The sequence below is a fragment of the Pavona decussata genome, unplaced genomic scaffold (assembly GCF_977016875.1).
Source record: "Pavona decussata unplaced genomic scaffold, jaPavDecu1.1 SCAFFOLD_137, whole genome shotgun sequence".
NCBI classification, from domain to species: domain Eukaryota; kingdom Metazoa; phylum Cnidaria; class Anthozoa; order Scleractinia; family Agariciidae; genus Pavona; species Pavona decussata.
The window spans coordinates 3,194,994-3,210,543 of record NW_028145550.1 but is presented as its reverse complement, the minus strand read 5'-3'; the positions used below and the strand labels follow the sequence as shown (position 1 = coordinate 3,210,543).

The 15,550-nt window shown below is 36.5% G+C and overlaps 1 protein-coding gene across 1 annotated transcript; it reads right to left on the bottom strand.

Moving 5' to 3' along the window:
- Positions 1-5,084: 5,084 nt before the first annotated feature.
- LOC146467360 (lactose-binding lectin l-2-like) lies at positions 5,085-14,445 on the bottom strand. Its single transcript, XM_085126126.1, has 4 exons — positions 14,360-14,445; positions 10,390-10,465; positions 6,622-6,768; positions 5,085-5,735 (listed from the first exon to the last, which is right to left on the bottom strand). The coding sequence occupies exons 3-4, from the start codon at positions 6,758-6,760 to the stop codon at positions 5,311-5,313; spliced, it is 564 nt and encodes a 187-aa protein (XP_084982252.1). The 5' UTR covers positions 6,761-6,768; positions 10,390-10,465; positions 14,360-14,445; the 3' UTR covers positions 5,085-5,310.
- Positions 14,446-15,550: the final 1,105 nt, after the last annotated feature.

Here is a 15,550-nt window from a genome sequence, read left to right as displayed (position 1 = left end):
GGTCATTGTACGACCGAAACATGTCTTGTAAACTCAAATGTGTCGTTATTCTTATAAAAATTGTCGCTAGTCTGCTTCTTTCTAGATCCTTTGGAAATTTAATGTACGACATAGCAGCTAAATATCCTGGTGGCAACAACATCACAGATCTCCGAAAGCTAGAGAAGGCCTCGATTAAAGCCCGCAAAGCGGAGTTAGATTTGAATTTTTTACGGTTAGTATTACATTATAAATTCAAATTTAACTTCAAATTACTTCTACTTTCAACTGAAGATGGTCGTTGTACGACCGAAACATGCCAAATGTGTCGTTATTCTTATAAGAATTGTTGCCAGTCTGCTTCTTTCTAGATCCTTTGGAAATGTTACAATCAAAAAGAAAATTGGAGGTAGCCACACATTAAGATAATTAAGCAACAGCTTTTACAAAAAGCGTTAAAATACATAACGTATGGAATTTTTTTCCAAATTGAAACTTTATTTTCTGTGAAACATGCGTTGTTACCTCCAATTTTCTCGCTTGCTAGGATCTTCTTTCCCGCATAGTCATAAACCGCGCAAAAATACCTTTGAATTAGTAGGCTTCTTCCTTAAGAAATCGTAGATTCCCGGACTGTCCAGAGGTATGAAGAACGTATGCGTATGAATTAATAATTAATAATTCGTAAACTGAGAAGCAAAACTTCTGAGATACCGTAACTAAATAGGCAAAGCGCATACCGCGAAAAAAAAAAAAACAAAAAAAAAAACATTAGAATGGATCAACTTCAGTGAAGGGCATATTACCTTAACAATGTTTTTTTTTAAACATGTTTCAATCAACAAAGATCATCCACAGGAACAATTGCAATTATTTTCAAGTGCGTATTGGTAAAAGTTAGGTGTTTATAGTTTGTTGCGAGCCAGAGGTCTCACGTGGATTCCCCCAGTCAGGCAAATTTTAGTATTCGTACCTAGGTTTGACCGTGAGCTTGTCATAACATTCCAGCGACACGACTATTCTGCGACAAAAATGGCGCCCGATTTGAATTCAAGTTTGTTTTCAATTTAAGGAAGGCCTGTGTCTCAAAAAATGAACTTCTCCGAGAAGGAGTTGCTCTGGAAGGACTGCACATCATCCTTCTTGGCGTACATGGGGGTAGGTAACCAGATGCTTGAGTTTTAAGCGATTTTCGAAGTGCTCTCCTCAAATGACGGATCAAATTTCATTCAAATTGGACTTCAAGTTTTCCAAATGTCTCATTTACACATACAGTGCTGCACGTGCACCAGCCGCTGAGAGATAAACAGCTCAAAACGGCGTTTGGAAGCTCTGAGCAGCCATGGAAACTCAGCAAAACACATTAGGTAAGCTTTTTTAAAGTTTGTGGTAATTTTTGTGCGTTATTTAACTGTCGATTATAATTTTAACGCCATACAAAATTTTATATAACGTTTTAGTCGCCTGGTGTTTCATGAGAGAATTTGAGGCAGTTATTTAACGAGTCGCTCGTCGAAACTCGCGTTTTCATTTACATTAGTTAAGTAAAAAAACTATCTACACGTGCAAAACAAATGGCTTAAAATCGCACGAAAACGCCTTTTAATCCAATGCAATGATAGAAAACAACACCATCTTAAATTAATCTGGTTTTCATTTATTGCTGGAATTGCTAGTTTTTAGAAATATCATAAAAACTCATATATTTTTTCAAAATAATTGATATGCAAATGCTTGGATAACGTGCGAATATATCAACAACCATTGTTTATTATTCTATGAATATTCCATGAAAGTACTAAACACAAAAAGAAACAATTAACGTATTTAATTGGATTAAAATAGCAATGTATTGTTATGTTTCATTTCGTTGTTGATATATCGAGAAGCTCACACATCACGAATCACTTCATTCGCTATGTGCACTAATGTTAAAGCTCTCATCGAAAAATCTCAGTAGAATATACTCTGATGAATATATTCAGATGAAATATATATAGGATATTATACGGAGGCGCGAAGATATAAATCTTATTTTGAGTTCGAGCTATTCAGTAAAATATTGTTTTTAACACGAGAAGTAACATTTCAAAAACGAGTGGAAATATTTAACCGGGGTTGCCAAACAAGAGAAAACTGATGAGAGCCAGGTGCCTTTTTCCTTCACTTGCAAGAAACTCTTTGAATAATTTTTAGTCGTATGAAGTTTTCTTCTTCGTGTTAGTATTGGCCTGTTCCTCAGTGAAGCATTTACGTCGGCTTCAGAGAACTTCTCGAATCTATCACACAGGCGCTGCTTTTCATTGACTAGGGAGCTTAAGCAACGACGACGGAAACGGCAACTAAAACGGCACTTGAAATTATAAGTTCGCTTTATTTGCTCTACTTCGCGATTATTCCAATTCGTTTAACTTGCACAATGTGGGCGAAGTATCCGGGAACTAAATTGACAGAAAGGGCGTTCAAGTAAGAAAGGAGAATGAAAAATTCACCGTCGTGTGCTCATGCGATCACGTTCTCTATTGTACAAAACTTTGAATTTAGGGGCTGTTTACATGGAGGGAGGAAGATCCTAGCGCAAAGAAGATCCGAGAAGGCGAAGAAACTTCGTTTGCTTTACATACAGAAATTTCGGCCGGAGTGGTTGTCAAGTGGAGAAGGAAAAGAAGAATAACTGTCAGCCTTGAGCAGCTGAACGCCCGGCCGGCGCCATGTTTGTTCTTCTTGTCCCTTGTACCAGGATCTTCCAAGCGAAAGTAGTTTACTTGGTGCTGGGATCTTCCTAGTGCTAGGATGCTCCTATCTCTAGGGAGATCCTTGCCTTAGGGCCAAGTACAACTTTTTGCATTTTCATTTCACGTTGTTGTTTTGCTGATGATGGCAAAGCAGTGTACCAAAACATATAACGCACGTGCAGGGCCATTGTTATTTAAACAGAGTCTAACAGACCGCGGCTTAAGATAATTTGTGGGCAAGCAAATCTCTTTATAAGTGTTTTATTTAAAGTAAATAAATAGTTTTCTAGTCTGGGATGCAAGCCTTTTTATTACTGTCGGCAGTAGACAATGTTTAGATATGACTGTTGGTTTTGTCAAACAGCATTTAAACTGTTCGTTCTTGTTGCCGTCGCCGTCGTCTTTGCTTAAGTTCCCCAGTAAATGTTTGCACAAACAACCGTGAAAAAGTGGAAAATGACGTCATCAATATCTTCACTAGTGAGGATATGGAATGTACGCCACTCATGTCCCGGATGTATTTTGATACGAATTTAACGGGTGGTGTATTTCCCAGTAAAACACTCGTGCCTATACAGTAAAAACCTTTAAATTGGAAAAAAGACCTACCGGCGGATCTGAATAATCAACAAAAAATGATGAAACGGGTGATGAGGCAAGAATATACAGAGCGACGCTATCTCAATAACCATGGACCCACTGAGAAAGGACTGGGAACTAGTTGCTCCTAAAGTTACCTAGGAAGAGACGAGATGCGACAGAGAGCGGGAAAATCCGAGATTAAACAGACTGCTGACCTTTCGTAAGGGCTAGCATAGGATCTGGAACTAAGGCTATGTTCACACGGGATCGGTCCCAAATGGATCCGATCCTGGAACGGGCCATTTCCGTCACACGGCACCGTTCCGCTCATCAACGTCAGGCCACACGGGACCGGTCTGTCATGGCTCGGTACTAAATCGAAGTAAGAAAAGCAGCCCATTCTACCAGTTAAGCATGCGCAAAATGCAAGCTGAAGCTTTCAAAATGGCTCCGAAGAAGGCTAAATCGATAGAGGAAAGGAGATAAAGCCTTCAGCTGGACGGACGATGAATTATCCCTTCTCTTAAAAGGTATTATAGATTACAAATCCTACCAGGCTTCAAACGGAAAAGATTGGGAAACTCAGTGTTTAGACATTATTGAAAAAACTCAGACATTATTGAAAGGTTTGAAAGATATACTTCCGAGATTGCCGATGGATAATTGTATTAACATTCAGCCCTTTGGAGGACGATCAGCTGCCTTAAGTCAGCTAAACCAAGACGTATGCCGATTAAAAAAAACCCGACTATTTTCGTCCTCATGTTCTTGTAGACCGAAGTACGATACGTTCAACTTACCCAAGCTTAATTACGCTGCTAGTACCAAAAGGAACCGGTCCAGGTGTTTACACAGTGACAGATCCACTTGGGACCGAAACGGTTCCAAAACTGGACCCGAGGAGGTCCAGTTATCGGTGAACAGGTCCTATCCGTCACGATTTTTAGATCGGAACCATTTGAAACCGGTCCCTTGTGAACATAGCCTAATTGGGCATTTCTGTGAGTGTTTTGTAAGTATCATTTCAGAGAAAAGTCGTAAGTGTATTCGTCTGTGATAAAATTACACGGACTTCTATTGTTTAATTTTGCGACTTTGGGGGTTTTCTGCATGCACACTCTAACCTAGATTTGTCTTTTATGTCTTAATTATTTTCTTTTTGAGCATTTTTAATTGTAACAGCTTGCTCTGTCTTACCCTGTCACTACCCTTCTTAGGGGTCTTCTAGACCCAGGGGTTCAAGATAAAAGAATGGTCAGCAGAGATGAAGCAAAATCGCTGCAGGTTGCAATGCAGTGTAAATTAAAAAGGACCGAAATTAAAGCTGAACAAAACCAATTTTGTGCAATTTCTAGAGCTAGTTTTGCTCTCCAAAATCAGGGTCGAAAGAACCTAATCCTAAAGACTGAAATGCACCTTAAAGGACGAAAAAAGTCCCCGAGGAGGCTAAAACAGTTTTTTAGGGCTAATGTCACTCTCTTAAATAAAGACAATATAGTCTTTTCTAATTGTAAGGTCTGAAATACACCCATTGGCGAAAATAAGTCCCAGAGTGGGTTGTAATTTTTTTGATACCACCATTTAGCCCCAAATTGTGACCAAAATGACCTCAGGCGTAAATTGGCACTTTAGAGCTGAAATAGTTTTTTTTTTTGTAATTTGCAGTGTGTTCTCAGCTAAACTCTTCAAAAGTGAACTAAGAGAAAGTGGCTTCTCACTGTCAAACTAGTTTTATTCTTTTTCATCAGGCCGCATATAACACAAACAAAAATATTACGCCATTAAATAATGCCAACACCACCTTTATTTTTTAGCTGACTCAGCATTTACCCCAACTAATAACTGAATGAAAGTTGACAATGTATTGAGCGAATGTTAGCTCTTACAATTATCTTGACTTGATTAATTGGTACATCAGTGAAACACCAATCTGTTGCTTTTACATTGTCACTTATTTTCAACTGACTACAGTTCTATATGCGAGTCAGATTGACAGCTTTAGCACTGAGACACATCAAATTCCCTTCTGACAGAGGATAGCACCATCAGGCATGAAAAAGTCGCAACGCATGTCATTCCAAAATGACTTATGCCTGGTCTTTTGTGAATACATATGGACACAATCCTCGATGCCACCATTGTCGTTGGGTTCACCTCTGTTCCAGTTGGTATAATGCCCCTTTAATGGTGTGCCGTCCCCCCAGACGAACTTCCCATCAGCCTTTCGGTCGGCGTCGATCCATACACCCCATTTTGATATTCCCTGCACATTCTTTATCTGGTCGAAAATAAACTGGTTTTCTTCGGCTGACCTGATGATGGGAAGGTTTCCTCCCAGTTCCTCGCATCGATCTCGAGCGTTTTGCACACTTGGATCCATTGCGGGTTTTTCGACGAAATAACAGTGTCTTCCATGTCTGACCCAGCCATTTGGACAACCTGAAAAGGTACAATGGAAAATAGAATCATAATCTAAAAACTAATGGCTGGCTTAGCATGTCTCATGATCCCTATCCTATGATGCACTCTTGTTGTTAAAATTATACGAAAAAGAGCAACTCCCAACGGTTGATATGCACCTATGGACTAAAATGAGTTCCAGAGTGTGCTGAAATCATCGTTGATAACATTATTTTGGCCCAAATTGGGACCAAAATTGCCCTAGAAGGCCTTGATGACCCCCTAAATCACTACGGTTATTTGGTCTTTTGGGGTCAAAACAGATCCGCTTTTGAATTGATAGTGTAGTGACTACTCTGTGTGTGTCTACGGAGATGACTGCATAGTTCAATCTAAACACGGACGAGTTTTTGAGAAGAGATTTTCCACGCTTAAGGTTTTTGCGAACAAGTGAGAAAAGCAATTCTCTAAAACTCCTCACAGAAAATCTTCGTAATTTTGAAGTGGAATTCAAGTAACCTTTGCTCTTACTGTCATCTGACCATTGGCAAATGATGAAAGAAATCTGCGAAAAATAATTGGATGCATGATAGTCAACAATCTGCCAATGAAAACATTATCTATCGTTATGAAATAATGAAAATGTTCTTCCCCTCTAAGGTCGTGTCCCTCTTTTTGTCTTTCCCTGTCGTCTTTGGAATTGTTATTGAAGTAAGAGTTCGTCGGTAGTGTAGAGCTCTAAAAATATTTGGTAATTGTTTTAATTATAAGCTCTTGGGCGTTTTTCTATGAAAGGTGAAGAGCCCCAGTAAGAATCATTATATAGAATGCTATGTAATGCAGTATTGAATAATTGGATGAAGAATGAAAATATATAGAACAAAAACAAATTCTATTGTCATGAGTAGTTTCTCTCTTAACTTACAAAGGCAATTAGCAGATGGATCAGCAAAGAGTTCGACGAAGGACTTTTTATCTTTCGTTGGCCCTTTGGGCTGCTTAGCCTCCATTATCAGGGGCAACAAAACAAGGCAAAGAATGAACACCGTTTCCTTGATGGCCATTTCTGATTCTGTTGAGAAAAAAAGACCTGCACCTTAGTGATCCAAAAATAATTTGTTAGGCTTGCATGATGATGAGAGAAGTCATAGAATATCAGAAAACTGTAAACGCACCCGCTTAAGGAAGACGTTCCGCTATAAAAGGGCAAGACCCTACTTCCTTTCACACCTTTGTGGGCGTGACATGCAAATTACGACGCCGTTCAGTCGTGACAAGTTGTTGTCTCAAAAATATGCCTCAAAATCTCATGATATCACCACAGCAATTTAAATTAACAGTTTTCTAATCCGGTTAACAGGGTTTATGCCGAAAACTAAGCCAATTTTATCAGTAACGGTTGAAGAAAAGGAGGTATGTCATTTGTCGATTGTTAACGCTCTGGTGGTTATTTGATAACTAAAGGTGGGAATGGCCAAGCCAGGCCATTATTATAGCGGAATTTCCCGTTTAACTAAAAACAACTAAAATCAACTTGCTGCTTGTAAGAGCTGAAGGATAAACTTATCATACAAGGAAAAATACAAAAACAACAACAACAACAAAGCACTAAATGAAATGTTCTTTACAGTTTCAAATAAGTATTTAAAAGTTAAAGGGACAGTATCACGCTATTTTTATTAACACATTGAAAATCGAAAAGACGCTCTTCGGTTGATAGCAGCCAAGATATAATAAAAAAATTCCATTAAAAGTCTACCAGAATGCAAAGAAACTATCCACAGATATTTTCGCCGGCAGATGACCAAAATAAAAATGGGTTCAAATTTCGCTGTCATAACGCACTATATTTTGGTTCAACCTTTCGTCTAAGTAGAAATTAATTAACACAGTGTTCAAAGTTACAATTTAGTGAATTTTTGCCCAAAATCATGATATCTCCCATGATACTGCCCCTTTAAGGTCACTTCTTTATTTCATGACGGAATAATTGTCAATCGCAACAGTGGAAAACGCCTATAAACTTTTCGATAAGTTTTAGCGAAACAAAAAAGCTTCACTTTTTTAAGAGTGACAGTCCTTTCGGTTAGAGTTTCTGGTCGACATTAAAGTGTATATGACACAAAATCTTTTATTAGCTTATTAGGAAGAGCTTTCAAAATGATGAAGAATGGCATTTATTTTATCGCGATAGCATTCTTGGTTGCTGAGTTATTCAAGATTTAGGCTTATGCAAATTAGACAACTTGTGACGTCACAAGACTGACACAAAATGAAGGGAAATCACAAAAAATGGAATATCTCTTAAGCCTTTTTCTGTATAGAACTGAAACTTTGTAGAGTTGTTATACTCATCACAAAGTTTCATGATATGATCCACTATGACATTTCCATGGCAACACAATGGGCTCCAGGCCCTCACCATCCAAAGGATAAAACCGGAGTTTCCCTTCCCAAGAAGCGCTTTTTGCTCTTGATGTTTATTCAGTGAGTGTGAGGGAATTTGGACATTACGCAGCACAAGTATAAGAAATTCTGTTTGACTGTGGAGCAATAAATAAGGCATTTGTCATTTTGGGAAGGTAGAGGTCTGGTAACGAGTACGTTGCTATGGTGTCATTATAGCCACTATCACAATGTTTAGTTTTGTCAGCACATCAACCCTGCAAACTTTCAACCCTGTAGATGTAGTATTTGCGTAGATATTCCAAATTTTGTGATTTCCCTTCATTTTGTGTCAGTCTTGTGACGTCACAAGTTGTCTAATTTGCATAAACCTAAATCTTGAATAACTCGGCAACCAAGAATGCTATCGCAATAAAATAAATGCCATTCTTCATCATTTTGAAAGCTCTTCCTATTAAGCTAATAAAAGATTTTGTATCATATACACTTTAAGAAATCTAAATTTATCTTTGTGCTAAGTTTCTTTATTATGCATCTTTATGATGATGACTTTTGACAGGTGGAGGCAACTGAAAAAATTCTACAGAAATTAAAATTTTAGAAATTGTGAATACCGAGAAATTGATGAAAGATAAAAGGGTGCTGTTGAATGCATTGCCGCAAAAGTTTGAGTGGGAAATATCCTCCAACGGAAGAACTGAATGAAGACCCTAAGCTGAAGTTAAACTATCTCTATGCACAAAAAAGAGGAGATCTTGTTCTTCAGTTTTGTACCCTCAAATGGAACAATGGAATAGTGAGCTGTGAAAAGTATTAGAATAACAAAAAAAATTATTTCAAGGACTAATTCCAGTTCAAAAGAAATCTCAATTCATTGACATTACAGGTTGATGCTGATACAAAACAACAACAACAACAACAACCAAAAAAAAATCAAAGGAAATCTTTCAATCTTTAAAAAATGATAAAATAGCAGATACAATTACATGAGCATCATCCGAAAAAAGCACGTTACATTCTGTTGTTTTAACTATTCCAAAAGTGTGTTTTCATGGTGGGATCATGACAATAACATGACCGAAACCTTTTTTCTTTTCTGCAGAAGGCAAAGGAGTATTTTAAAACGTTTTTTGAATCAGTTAAAATTACTGTTTTTTACTTTGATGTGCGTTGAAATTGTTTTGTCAAAAGGTTTAAACTGCTTGTTGGCTCAACTGTGTTTACAAGTGACATGGGCATAAAGTATTGGCCACCTTCTAAAACCTCAAGAAACATTTTAAATGGAACTTCTGAAAAAAGCGGCTATTTTCAGTTTCACTTAAATTTTGCCAAATAGATAATGTTTGTTTATCCAATAGTGTTAAACAAGTCGACATAAACTGGTGACCACGTTCTAACACATCGCGAAATATTTTAAATGAGCCTTCTGAAAAAATTGACCATTTTTTTCACCTCAGTAAATTTTACCAAATAAACCCTGCAAAAACTGAATTTCTGGCGAGACACGAAAGGCACATATACAAAGGTGAGGTCGAGAAGAGCAAAGTTAACATAATACCACAAGAAAAATGACCAAGAACCGCTAATACAGCCAGCGCCTATGTTCTCGTCTTCTAGAATTCTGCGTATGCAACGCATGCAAAGGCAATGAATTTTAACTCCACTTTTCAACCTGTGGCCCACGGATGACAGATTTCTTCATTGGTATAAAACTTTAAAACTAGGGAAATACTCATACGCAGCTCCAATTCAAACTATTTACCTTAAACCTAACGGGAGTTAGGATGAATTGCTGCAATGCTCTGAATTCTTTCAATTGAATACGGTAGGAGATTTTGAAAGGAGAATTATCTAAAACTACGCTTGATTTCGCAACCAATGCAAGTTCTCCTAAGTCGTCCAAAGGACGTGGGTATTTAGAATTGTAATGGCCTTACAATTTTTGGTTTTCCCAGTGGCACTGGCTGCACAGAAAATTACTTAACGACTAATTGCACATCTAAACGATTTGAGGTTGAGAATTTCGTTGGCAAATTACAATTGCGGTAATTCGTTAAGGTGCTAAAAAGAGCTGAACTGAGGATAAAATGAATGGAGTTGTAAACAAATACTAAAACGTTCCGTTCACCTACTTCCCGACTCAGACTCAGGAATTGTATGTTGGCCGCAAAAACAAACAAACGAAACAAGAACAAAAATAAAAAAAGAAAGACAACGCTTAGCATTTTGTAAAAACTTCAATAATTTTCAGCGGTGATATCAATTCACATTAAATTTCCCAACTTACCAGACTTGGTTTTCTGAGAGTGGTAATCCTCACCGATGGAGCTTCTAGTTGAGAATGAGTAGGTCTTAACTGAAGTCTACGTGTTAAAGAACATCATTATGCATCATTATTGGAAGGCAAAATCACTGACTGTTTGCTGATTAACGCAGCTGAAAAAATTTTCGACAAATTAGAATTTTCTAAATTCTACATATATGGTATTGCAGAAATTTGTATGCCGTTCTAGGGAGCGAGCAGCTAAGTGGTATATCAGAATGTTCACTTTTAGAACTGAATTGTGGTTTATGGAAACTTGATCCTAGGCTTAATTCAAACTCTCTCTCTTAATATAAATTTAAAGCAATTAATTATTAAAATTCATACATTCATGGGTAAATAGAACTATTTTAGTGACCACAAAACCTTGTTTAAATTTCATTGGGAAAATTAATAGAATAGTGCAAATGTTATTATTGCGACTGTTTGCAGAGTAAGACAGCTGACAAAATTCTCAACAAATTAGAATTTTCTAGTAAGGTATTGCTGTAAAAATATATAAAAGTGTGTCGTTGTAGGAAACGAAGAGACTAAGTCGGACATGAGATTTTCCACTTGTAGAAATGAACTGTGCCATATTGAATTGATCCTAGCCATAATTCAAATTCCCCGTTATATAAATTTAAAGCAATCCGTCTTTAATATTCATACATTGACTATCAAGTTCAAGTAAACTATCAAGTTTATTTAAAAATTCAAAAAATTTAGCAAAAGAGAGAGACTGGCCCGCAGGTAGCGAGAGCTTATCTAGGAGGGCCAGAAAAAAGAAATAGAACTATAGTTAGTGAACACGACACCTTGGTTTATAATTCATCGGGAAAATTAATAGAATAGTGCAACTGTTATTATTGTGACTGTTTGCAGAGTAAGGCAGCTGAAAATATTTCCACCTTTATGAATATGAACACAAAAATTGTGAATATCACATCACACTACTGCGATAAAAACTGTGCTGTTGTATGTACCAAACAGGTTCATTCCGAAAGTTTGAGATGTTGGTTAACTGAATCGTGTTCCATGGACTTAATTCAGACTCTCTTTACCTAAAAAAAGAAAAGAATTTTATCATTAATTAAGATATCATCCTTCAGTTTTTTAGGCTCGGCTGGGTAAATAGTGAATAATGGTAGTGTACTTCCCTAAAGCCTTTATCGATACGTCATACAACAGATTACGGATTTATTCCGAATAAAAGAAATGGAAAGAATATTTGAAATAAGGGTTGGATGCCACTGTCGTTTTTGTAGAGAAAAAAGTCAATGATAGCAGATTCAATAACATGAGCATCGTTTGACATGCAAATAAGAGTATATTAAGTTGTGTTGCCTAAAAACGCTCCAAAAGTTAATTTTAAAAGGGGATTTACTTAAACTAAGCAAACGTGTTTTTGTGTATTGCCAAATTGTAAAAAATTTCGAAACCCGATCTACTATTCATGCGTTAATAGTCCCTTAGGTAAATGGTTTGTTTGCTCAATTATGTTCACAAGTCATTGACAAGTTAAATCTCAGGGGATGTTCTAATTAAAGTGAAACTTCTGAAAAAAGGAAGTATTTTTTGTCCTCAAAATTGCCGAATAAAACCTTTTTTGGGTCAATTAACCGGGTAAAGAAAAAAACGAAATAACAAAACTGCCTTTACTTATTCGAAGTAAGATAAGATCGAAATCACAGAAATACCGTTAGAAAATGACCGCAAACAGTAACAAGACCTGCTCCCCTACTCTAGAAAGTCATCTTGTTTTCGGAAATTTCAGTACACGAAGCAATCCCAGTGGCTCGAAATGGTGCTCTATTGTTTTGGAGTGGGACAAAAAGAAGATATTTCTATGGGAAACAACGAGGGTCTATTATGCACCATAATGTTGCGCTTTGTTCCTGGCGCCTATTTTGGTCGCTGACGCGATCACAACAATTAAACTCTAAAATTGAAATGAATGTTTTATGTTCGCATAGGGCACCTACAAAAATATTTTAAAACAGTTTAAAAAGAACTCTAGCTTTTATATCTGTTTATCAGAATTCAACACTTCAACCAAATTCTCAAAATTAAGAAAATTAATCGCTCGGCTTTTCTCACACTAGCGCTAGGTCTTTGAATACACATTGCATAACTTCCTAAAAAACAAAACAAAAAAACTGAAGATTCTTGTGCAAAACTCTCTCTCTCTCTCTCTCTCTCTCTCTCTCTCTCTCCAAAAAAAAAAAAAAAAACTCAGTCTCAAAAAAATCCATGTTTTGAATTATTTCATTATTCATCTATATTCTGATGAAAATTCGAGTTTTGTTATTTTTATTTTGAGTGTCACGTACCGAGTCAAAGATAGCTTGTACTGTTCTATGTTTTGAAATGATCGTTCTCCACTAGCAAAACTAGTTTGTTCCCAATGACAGAGTCGTCCAGGCCTATTTAAAGTTTCTCTGTACAGAAAAAGCAATTCATTATTATTTTTTTCAGTTTACGCTCACCAAGGTAACTAATAGTCACCTCTATCTACCTCGAGCATTGTTTCTGAGAATCTGAGTCATGCGAAGTCTTAAGGCAACAATGAAATGCGAATATCATTTCAAGTATTTATTCCAACGAAAAAGAGTAAACGTTTTCTTGAAGGATACCTATAGCAGATAAATGAATCGAGCATAGATTATAAAGCGGTACAATATATTAATCATTACAACGGCCGCTTTAAACAGGTTTGTCGAGTCGGTTAAGCTATTAGAATCATCCCAACTGGCAAATGAGTTGATCCAAGCTCAAGCTAGACGTTTCTTTCAGCTGGAAAATGGTCAGAATTATTTATGCGTTTTAAAAGGAAAATTTACAGGGATGAGTTTGCTTCTTAAGCTCATTGATATATTATGAGCTAGCTAAATCGCTTGTTTATTCAGTTGTGTCCAACGCACAAAGTGACTAAAATGTTTTTAAAGGACCTTGAACTGGACAGTCTAAAATGAAACGTGGGCCTTTTTACTCGTATTTTTTTGCCAAATCCAGCTGGGAAATTTGGGGAAAAAAATAATTTTTTTCATTCTGAGTAATACTGAAGCAAAACAGGATCAAATACAAACATCACATTTACAATGTCATGCAGGTAGATAACACGATAAGGTCCAAAATAAGCGAAATAAAAAGAAAAAAAATTATCCGTAACCGCAATGCATCCTCTTTTTCAAAGAGGTATAAGCGAATCATGATGAGCCGAAATCGAGCTCAAAGTTTCGAGAATGGGTCACAAACCAAACAGGAAAATTTGATTATGGACCTTCATGTTGCACTTTCCTACTTACAAGGTTATGCGTTAGCTAGTGTACCCAATGCCAACACCAACACGTTCACATTCATCCTTATAGAAACGATTGCCGGACCATTCAAAATTAACTGTAACTAGACGCCATACAGCGAAATGGCAATTTGGCCGTCTTGTTAAATCAATTCTACCTTTATTCTGTCTGGTGGAATCGCACCCAAACAAAATGGCTTGCATATTCTTAGGCGATCCTGTTCATGTAATGTGAAGTGTGATCACCCGGCCGCGCTATAACCGTGTGTATAGTTAAAATCCTTAACTAATATGATTTTTAGGTATAGTTCATCTAACCGATTCTTTCTGTTTGGAGCTCTAAGGCTTATTTAGAAAAAGAACTGTCGTCGCCGGATTTCACGATGTCGGTCTTCTCGTTTCAATAAGGTGTTTTAAATGCGTGCCACGTATTTGAGATATGATATCTCAAACATTCTTATCGCCATAATGCTATATCACATTTTCTTCCAAACATTCAAACATTCTACATTTAGATTGCAAAAATTATAAGGCAACTATCAACGCTCGGCCTTCTTGACCCTAGAGCTAATCTTACTTAACAATAATGAAACGAAAACCTGAGAATATTCGGCAAAAACAGAAAATAAATAATGCCTTAATTTCTCGACTCACCGGGTTGTAATTTTGAGAGTGATTAAGTCCCAGTTGCTGGAGGCTCTTGTCCAAAACAAGAGGTCTTAAGAAATCTGTGTTTTGAATTATTTCATTTCCCTTTAATTTGAATACAGACTTAAAGGCTCTAGGCTATAAGCAGCTGATAAAATTCTGATGAAAAAATTGGAATTTTGTTTGTTCAATTTTATGAAATTGTGAATATCTGGTACCGACTCAAATATAGGTTGTGTTGTTCGATGCTTCGAAAAAAGCCATTTAAAGAGACTGTCCCCTTTGTTGAACAGGATTGTATTCAATAGCAGACTCAATTGTAGAGCTATTTAAAGTGTCTCTATATAATACAGGAGAAGGAATTGGCGTTTTTAAGTTTACGCTGAACTAAGTAATCACGAAAAAGGCTTTGTTTAAATGAAGTAACAGAGAAAACTACTGGCAGATATGATTATCATACCTTGGATTTATTTTGATGACAAAGAAAATCTAAATTCAAAACTTGACGAAGCGCTTCGTCTTCTCTAAGTAACGGAAGAATTATGCCAGATAAAAGCAATTGAACATCATCGAAAACAAGTAAATTCTAATGTATTTCTATATGGATTGAAATTATTAGAAATGTTATCATTTAATAAACTAATACGTCATGTCAGTAGAGAAATTTTAATAATTCATCAATCGAGAGAAATGATTTATCAATCACTTAGAAAGAGAGAGGTAGCGTGAGCTTATCTGAGTGCGCCAGAAAAAAAAAATTAGAACTATAGTTAGTGAACATGAAACCTTAGTTTATAATTCATCGGGAAAATTAATAGAATAGTGCAAATGTTATTATTGTGACTGTTTGCAGAGAAATGCAGCTGAAAAACTTCTCAACTTTGTGAATATGAACACAAAATTTGTGAATATCACATCACACTAATGCAAGATTTAAAACTGTGCTGTTGTATACATCAAACAGATTCATTTTGAAACTTTGTGATGTTGGTAAACTGAATCGTCTTCCATGGACTGAATTCAGATTCTCTTTATCTACATGAAAAGGATTTTTCTCATTAATTAAGTCATCCTTCAGTTTTTTAGGTTTGGCTGGATAAATAGTTCATGAATAATGGTAGTGTTCCCCAAAGCTTTTTTCGATACGTCACACTACAAAGTACGGATTTATTCCAAATGAAAGAAATGAGAATTTGC

Excerpts from the sequence above, each read along its gene's own strand:
- LOC146467360 (XM_085126126.1), bottom strand. The coding sequence starts at position 6,760 with ATGGCCATCAAGGAAACGGTGTTCATTCTTTGCCTTGTTTTGTTGCCC. Across the intron at positions 5,736-6,621 it reads TCCATCTGCTAATTGCCTTT|GTTGTCCAAATGGCTGGGTC; the intron begins GTAAGTTAAGAG and ends GTACCTTTTCAG.